The 8,283-nt window shown below is 61.6% G+C and overlaps 1 protein-coding gene across 6 annotated transcripts in view; it reads left to right on the top strand.

Annotated features, from left to right (window-relative positions):
* Nucleotides 1-1,862: 1,862 nt before the first annotated feature.
* Nucleotides 1,863-8,283, top strand: part of MTMR14 (myotubularin related protein 14) — a 40,977-nt gene continuing 34,556 nt past the window's right edge. For 3 of the 6 annotated variants that reach the window (XR_016215095.1, XM_051831954.3, XM_051831953.3), the window contains exons 1-2: nt 1,898-2,211; nt 4,426-4,574. Coding sequence is in view for 4 of the 6 variants with exons in the window: in XM_051831954.3 (XP_051687914.2) it covers nt 2,053-2,211; nt 4,426-4,574 (308 nt within the window). In the remaining 2 variants the exon portion in view is untranslated. Of the gene's footprint in view, nt 2,212-4,425; nt 4,575-8,283 lie in introns of all 6 variants that reach the window. The other 3 variants (XM_089306699.1, XM_070051184.2, XM_051831952.3) reach the window with 3 other exon arrangements.

Here is an 8,283-nt window from a genome sequence, read left to right as displayed (position 1 = left end):
AGAGCTAGTGTTTGAACCTATAGAAGTCCATGTAAACAGGTTGAGTACTGTGTGTTAGGTTGTTCGCTGTTACCTGTGTTTCTGTGACTACCAGGCAGGCAGGCCGGGGTGGCTAATACGTTTTCTGGTGGTCAGCGGGCCCACTTAGACTAGTATATTTCTGCTGTGTAACTCCTTGGCTAATGGCCACCTGGGCACTTCTGTGTAAACCCTGTATAGAAGGCCAGCATTTTTTTTTTTTTTTTTTTTTTTTTTTGACAGGCAGAGTGGACAGTGAGAGAGAGACAGAGAGAAAGGTCTTCCTTTGCCGTTGGTTCACCCTCCAATGGCCGCCGCGGCCGGTGCGCTGCGGCTGGCACACCGCGCTGATCCGATAGCAGGAGCCAGGTGCTTCTCCTGGTCTCCCATGCAGGTGCAGGGCCCAAGCACCTGGGTCATCCTCCACTGCACTCCCGGGCCACAGCAGAGAGCTGGCCTGGAAGAGGGGCAACCGGGACAGAATCCGGCACCCCGACCGGGACTAGAACCCGGTGTGCCGGCGCCGCAAGGTGGAGGATTAGCCTAGTGAGCGGCGCCGGCCTCTAAAGTTGGTTTTTAAAAACACAAGGTACCATTCCATTCTCGCCAGCACCGCTGAGATGAAAAGGACCAAGTGAGGTGCGGGCGTGGACCCACCACATGGACGTCACCACACGGGGGGCGTGCGCGCTGAGCCTAGAGCCCGGGGTCTTCTCCCAGGACTGTGCCTTACAGAAACTCTGTCTCCAGTGCACAGGAGCGCCATCTTTAACAGCTCAGGGCTCCGGTCACTATGCACGTCCGCTACTGAGCAACACGAGGTTGTCACATCATCTACTGGGGTATCAGTGAGAACGAAGGCCTGTCGGACTGCAGACCACGGCTGCGTGGAGGGGAAGCGCCTGCGATCGTGCGTGTCTGTGAAAGCCCCCTGCAGGCGAAGGCCGTCCACCGCCGCCCCGGACCCGCCCCGTCCCCTGCCCCGTCCACCGCTGCCCCGGACCCCGCCCCGTCCACTGCCCCGTGCCCCGCCCCGTCCGCCGCCCGTCCCCAGCCCCGTCCACCGCCCGTCCCCTGCCCCGTCCACCGCTGCCCCGGACCCCGCCCCGTCCACTGCCCCGTGCCCCGCCCGTCCACCGCCCGTCCCCTGCCCCGTCCACCGCCGCCCGTCCCCTGCCCCGTCCCCCGCCCGTCCGCCGCCCCGGACCCCGCCCGTTCACTGCACCGTCCAGCGCCGCCCCGTCCACCGCCGCCCCGGACCCCGCCCGTCCGCCGCCCCCCGCACCGCGGCCCGGCCAGGGAGGCAGCGAGACCCGCGTTCCCAGACTGCGGAGGGGCCGCGCGAGCCCGCACCGCCGACTCTGCCCTGCGGGTGCGGTAGTTTGTTTGTCCAAGCACCGTTCCGGCGGCGAGAGCAGAGGGACGCCCGCTGACCCGCTCGCACGGCCCTGTCGTCCGCTCTCGGGAACGCCTGGCCGCTCCGCGGAGGGGAAAACCGCAGGCACCCAGTCGCTTTCTCCCTGGCTCCCGGGTCTCCCCTCGGGAACACAGCGGTCGTGAGGTAGTGCACTGCCCTCAAAGGGCCGCGGGAGAGCGGCGCTCTGAGGTAACGGCTCTAATGGCCGCCAACACTAAAGCGCGGCTCCCCGCGTTCCCCCCTTTCCTCCCTGCGTTGGGTTATTCCGCCCCCCCTTCCCATCTCTCCACCCCGGCAGCCTCAGTGGTTCATCCCGGCTTCCCCAGGGGAAACCCCGAGGGGCGGAGCACGCATCCCCGCGCGCGCAGGCCCACTCCTCCCGCGAGACCACTTGGATCGCCCCGCGCCAGGGGTGGGCCGGTAGTCGTGGGCAGGGCGCAAGTCCCGGGCTCCGATTGGCTAGAGCCGGCGTAAACATCCGGCGGAGTGGGGCGGGGCCGGAAGTGGAAGAGGAAGGCGGTGGCTGAGGCGGCCCGGGAGGTTCCGGAGTCGGAGTGGATGCCGCCAGGTGCCATGGGCTGGGTTGCGGCGCGCTGAGGGGGACGCGGGGCTGTACGATGGCTGGCGCGCGGGCCGCCGCCGCCGCCGCCTCGGCAGGAAGCTCGGGCTCTTCGAGCACCCCGCCGCCGCAGGAGCCGGGGCTCGCGGAGCTGCTGGAGGAGTTCTCGCGGACTCAGTACCGAGCCAAGGACGGCAGCGGGGCGAGCGGCTCGAAGGTGAGCCGCAGGCGCAGCGAGCGGAAGGGCGCTGGCCGGGGAGGTACAGGCCAAAGGCCGAGGTCAGGGGTCTGGGGCAGGCTGGGGTGGGAGCGTCCGCCGAGGACCACGAGGCGGGGGTTCTCCGGGCTCCGAACCGGGAGCGCGTGTTGGTTTGAGACACGGGGCCAGAGGTTAGGGGCCAGGGTTCGAAGGTCACGTGCCCGCCGATGAGGGCTTGGTCCGGTGGCAGGTCAGAAGCTCCCGTCGGGAAGTCCGAATGGGCGAGCGCTGCTGCAGGTCGGAGCTCGGGGCGAAGCTGCTGGCGGCAGGGGCGGGATGGAGCCGCAGGATGAGCCGCGGGGCGTCTCCTCATACGGCCCCAGCCCGACGCAGCCGTGCCTTTCCGTCCCCCAGAGAGCCGGAGACCACCGCCTGCCGCTCTGCTGTGTCGACAGCGGGTCTCACTTCCTCTGGACTCTTCCCTCGGCCTCCCCCAGTCTCACTTGCCGGATTTGAAGGGCTCCTGCTGTGGTCCGTCGTCCCCGCCCCACGCCTGGCCGGAGGGTCCAGGCGCGCTGACCCAGCCTTCTCTCATCCCACGTGGCTCCGGCAGCCTTAGAACCAGGGTGTCCCTTGGCAACTGTCCCTGTGCTGGGACTCGCTGTGGTGGCACCTGCTGGCCCGAGTGGCCGGTGGTCTTGCAGAGCGTCATCGGAGGTACCTGCTGGGGGTAGAGCCCCTGCAGGTGCCGCAGGCCTGGACTTGGCGGTTTTCTGAGGCTTGTTAATGAGGCTCCAGCGCACTGTGAGTTTCTCTTCCCCGTTAGTCTTGTGAGTGGCTGTAGGCGGAGGCGGTTTCCTCCGCCCGCGGGCCACAGGAGGCCGGGAAGCAGCCGCAGGTGGGACTCGGAATTCAGCCAATTGCAGCAGGCCAGTTTTTAGGTTGATTTTGTAGGATCCGCGAATGTTATAAATCCCCAGCTGGCCTTCGGCGGGAAGACAGTGCCCACCCTGGAAAGTCCGGTTTTTCTGGACCCCTGCCCTTCCAGACACCTCCGGAGATGAGAGTCCAGTCCAAGCGACTTAGCCGTGCCGGCCTGCCTCTCTGCCTGCTGCTCTCCTGCAGACGTGAGCGGTCACAGGTTTTACCTTTATGCTCCTGGGCCTTTCCCCGAACTGTGAACAAAACAGGAACCATTTCAGGGCGAGCTGTGCCTTGAGTTTCGTAAGCAAATGGTGTTGGAGGAGACGGCTTTGTCTGCAGCGGTGACTGCTTGGACTGAGTTTCTCCTCACTAGTGAGTGGCTGGAGGGCAGGGAGGGGGAAGATTAGTGTCGGCTGTTGTCACGTGGAGAGGTCTGTCGTTGCTGTTTTAAGGAAGGATATCTTATTTGAAAGAGAGTTAGAGAAAGGGGGAGATTGTCTTTTTCTTTCTTTTCTTTTTTTTTTTTTAAGATTTATTTATTTATTTGAAGGTAGGAGTTGCAGAGGGAGCGAGATCTTCCATCTGCCGGTTCACCCTCCGAATGGCTGCAACTGCTAGGGCTGGGCTGGTCTGAAGCCGGGAGCCAGGAGCTTCTTGCAGGTCTCCCACGTGGGTGCAGGGGCCCAAGGACTTGGCCATCCTCTGCTGCTTCCCCAGGCCATAGCAGAGAGCTGGATCAGAAGTTGAGCAGCCAGGACTTGAACCAGTGCCCATGTGGGATGCCAGTGCCACAAGTGGCGGCTTTACCTGCTATGCCATGGCACCACCCCCAAGAGAGGGAGATTTCCTGTCTGCTGGTTTACTCCTCAAATGGCCAGAACAGCCAGGGCTGGGCCAGGCCAAAGGCCAGAGCCTTGGGAGTTCATGAGGGTCTCCTACATGGGTGGTAGGGTCCCAGGTACTTTGACCACATCCTGCTGCTTTCCCAGGCACAATAGCAGGGAGCTGGAGGGTAAGTGAAGCGGCAGGATTTGAATCGGTGCTCATGTGGGATGCCAGCGCCACAGGTGACAGCTCCAGTGCTGGACCCCGATGGTATGGTTTTATGGGTTGGGGGCTGCCTGAAAGCTCAACATACATAGTTGTATCTGCAGTTCAGAGTCCTTCCAGCAGCAAACCCCTTCCAGGCTAGTGAACTCCACGCCGTGCTCTTCCCAGCACTGAATCATAACCAGAGGCGTTTGTCACTCTCAGTGACCCGGTGCGCACCGTCAGAGCCCCAGCGCCTTCTCTGTCTCCTCGCTGCAGGTGGAGCGCATTGAGAAGCGGTGTCTGGAGCTGTTTGGCCGAGACTACTGCTTCAGCGTGATTCCAAACGTGAATGGGGACATCTGTGGCCACTACCCCCGGCACATCGTGTTCCTCGAGTATGAGAGCTCTGAGAAGGAGAAAGACACGTGAGCATCGCGTGGCTGTAGCGTGCACGTCTGCGAGGCCCTGAATCTGCAGCTGGCGGGGCGGGCTCGGTCCCCCAGGGTTTGGGAAGCTCCCCTGTCAAGCTCCCCTGTCAGAATCCTAACCTGAGATTTCCCTCTCGCTCCCACCCCCGAGCTCGTCGTCCTAGGACAGCTGACTTCACGTCTCTGACGCTCAGCGCCCGTTTTCACCTGTGGCGGGAGTTGTGCTGTGTGAGGACAGGCTTAGGAGGTTTCCCACGCGCAGTGTTAGGAGCCCAGTAACCAACTCTGACGTGTTAGGCTGCCACAAAACACACCAAACACCGGAGTTAGAGGAAAGGTTTACTGTGGGGTGGGGGAGCCCGCCGGGCCTGAGGGAAAGGGCGAGAGACAGAGCGAGAGAGCATGTGTCTGGGAACAGGTCTGTCAAACCTTTGCCGGGGAGCGGGGCAGTAGGAGCAGTGCGTCCCAATAAGGTGGGGTGGGGCTGACCCCTGTGGTTGGGCCATCTGGTCACCTGGCTGCTAGCAGTGCCGGCAGGGGCACCACAGATAAGACTGTGCCATTTCATTAACAGATGTTCTTGGTTTTTCCATTTTCCATTCTCTACTCCATGTTAATTAATTCTCACTGTCAGGACAGTTAACTCTTTATTTTAAGATTTATTTATTTATGTATTTATTTGAATGGCAGAGTTACAGAGAGGCAGAAGCAGAGAGAGAGTGAACTTCCATCCACGGGTGCACTCCCCAAATGGCCGCAGCTGGCTGAGATAGGTCAGAGGTAGGAGCCAGGAGCTTCTTGGGGGTCTCCCACCTGAGTGCAGGGGCCCCGGTACTTGGGCCATCTTCTGCTGCTTTCCTAGGCACACGAGCAGCAAGCTGGATCAGAAGTGGAGCAGCCGGGACTTGAACAGGCAGCTTGGGTTGGGGATGCTGGTGTCTCGGACACCTGCTATACCTGCTACATCACAGCGCCAGCCCCAGGACAGTTAACTTTCTAGTTAACTGTGCAGTCACCGATATAGAGGGGCTAATACAGGCCTGACGTGTTTGTTGTAGGAGTTGGAAATCAGGGTCACCATTTACTGAGAGTGTACCAAGGCCTGGGTGCCTTATGTGGGAGAGTAGTCTTGCCAGGCTAGACACAAGGCTCAGGGTGGCAGTTGTTTGCCTCTAATGACCGATCACAGCCTTCAGGTTCCAAGAAATGCTTTCTCTGGATGTCGGAGTTGGTACCTCTAGTCTCCCTGCCTGCTGCTCATGTAGAGTTGCAGGAGCTGTTGTCAGCAGCGTGTGACCTCCCACCCCACCCGTCGTGTGGGTGAGACATGGTGAGTGCCGCAGCAGAGGGGGGAAGTGCAGCAGTCCTGGCTGCTCAGCGCACGGCTGCCCCTGCACCAGGGGCTTGTTAGAAGGCAGGGTCCACGGCCATACCACCCTGAACGCGCCCGAGCTCGTCTGATCTCGGAAGCTGAGCAGGATCAGGCCTGGTTAGTACTTGGATGGGAGGAGGCAGGATCTCAGGCCCCAGAGCCCTGCCCCAGAGGCACAGTGCCGCACACTGGGATTTGAGAAACCCCGTCATGCTTCATTCTGCCTGGTGTGCGGGCGCTGGGGAAGACGTCACGGTGGAGAGCCTTCTGGGCGGGGTCTGGGAGGCTGAGCAGGAGTTTCCCTGAAATGTCCGTTGCGGCCAGCTTGGGTAAAGTGCTGGTGATCCGGCCTGGGAGTGTGGACCTGTGGATGTGGCAGTGGTGGGACTGGGCCAGGATCTCCTGAGCACTTGCTAAGAGCACAGATTTAGGGGCCCTGGAGCCTTCTGAATCAGGATTTCCAGAACCCCTGCATGGGAGCACTGCTAGATGCCTTAACTGTGCCACAGGCCGGGGACTGACTGCTGCAGGCCCCACGTGTCGCTGGGGCCAGAGGCCGGGGACTGCTGCAGGCCCTGACATGTCGCTGGGGCCACAGGCTGGGGACTACTGCAGGCCCCGACGTGTCGCGGGGGCCACAGGCCGGGGACTACTGCAGGCCCCGACGTGTCACGGGGGCCACAGGCCGGGGACTGCTGCAGGCCCCGACGTGTTGCTGGGGCCAGAGGCCGGGGACTGCTGCAGGCCCCGACGTGTCGCTGGGGCCAGAGGCCGGGGACTGCTGCAGGCCCCGACGTGTCGCTGGGGCCAGAGGCCGGGGACTGCTGCAGGCCCCGACGTGTCGCTGGGGCCAGAGGCCGGGGACTGCTGCAGGCCCCGACGTGTCGCTGGGGCCAGAGGAGGCACAGCTGTGTGGGAGGTTAGCTCGGCCTTAGGGCTCCTGTGCAAGGTGGCCACGTCTGTAGGTGCCCGTCTCAGGAGGCTGTGGTGGATTCCCCAAGAAAACCATGTAGCAAGGGCTTACGCGGCTCACGGAAGCTGTGGCGCATCCTCAGTTGAATCGGCCAGGACTCCAGAGCCTCCAGGCCTCGCCAATCCTGCTGTTTTTGAACCACTTTTTTCTAGTTCTCATATCTTCCTAATGCCTTAAACCTGTAAGCTAAATTTTCTTCGCAAGAGATGTTGGTTTTGTTTTTTGCTTTGTCCCTCCGCTCCCGTCCGCCTCCTCAGTGCTGGCCGCTGGTTTGACCCCGTGACCTGATGTCCTTCTGCTTGGAGGCTCAGCTCTAGTCGCAGTGGTGTAGGCTGAGTCAGCCGCTGGGGGATCTTGGCCCAAGGCCCCTGTGGTAGATCTGAGGTGGGGTGGGACTTGCTTTTTTTAACAGGCCCCCAAGGGTGGCAGACCCTTCACTCTCCCCTCCATTGAGGAACTCTGTCTTGACTGCCCAAGAGAAGTTTTCAGTGGGAAAAAGAACTGGGTGCTGATTCGTGCAGCCTTAGGGAGGAGGAAGCGAGCGGCTGTTGATGCCTGCCGTTCGGCGGGTGTGGGGCTTGACACGGCCTTGCTGCTGTCCTGCAGCCGCTCGGTGACGCAGACAGTGTCACTTCCAGGTGACAGCTGAGGAAGCTGAAGCCCGCACAAGTACCTTGCTTTGGCCCAGGATCGCTGAGGCAGTGGGTGAAATGGGCTGAAGTTCCAGGTCTGCTCACTGGACTCTGCCCGCCTGCCTGTCTTTCCCTTCCTTCCCGCCTGGCTGTGCTGCCTCGTCCTGCAGGGCCCCAGCACGGCTCTTGAGGAGCTGCCGGGGTTTGCTTCTGCCTCCTCGCAGTACCTTGAAGGGGCTGGCAGAGCCTGCTGTTGAAGGGAAGGGGGCTCGCGTAGGACGAAATGCAACGTTCGGGTTCTTTCAGTGCCGGGTTTTGTGTGACTGTGGCGCTGGTTGGACCGAGTCAGAGTAGAGTGCTTGCAGAAGTGCTCTGCTCCCGCTCACACACCTTCCCAGCTTGGCCCCGTTGTGTGGAGGCAGGAGCCTGGACAAGGACTTCTGAAGGGCTGAGCTGCGTGTTTCAGCAAGTGTTCACTCAGCTGCTGCTGTGTCACAGACCTCAGGGGCAGCGGAAGCCAGACAGCGAAGTTCTCAGACCGCCGAGTAGCAGTAGTAGTGTCGTGGGAGCCACAGTTAGAAGGAGTGCTGACCGGTTAAAGTTGCAGACCAGTGGTGTAAGCTTGGGGCAGTGTTTAAGTTGCTGCTTGGGACAGCTGCACCCCTTATCAGTGTCCTGCTCCACTTCTCACACAGCTTCCTGCAAACGTGCGCTCTGGGAGGCAGGAGG

Source organism: Oryctolagus cuniculus, chromosome 10 (genome assembly GCF_051225735.1).
Source record: "Oryctolagus cuniculus isolate XC-2025 breed Fujian yellow rabbit chromosome 10, ASM5122573v1, whole genome shotgun sequence".
Taxonomy (NCBI): Eukaryota; Metazoa; Chordata; class Mammalia; order Lagomorpha; family Leporidae; genus Oryctolagus; species Oryctolagus cuniculus.
Note: the sequence above shows the minus strand (reverse complement) of the source record. Positions and strands in the feature narration are given on the sequence as shown.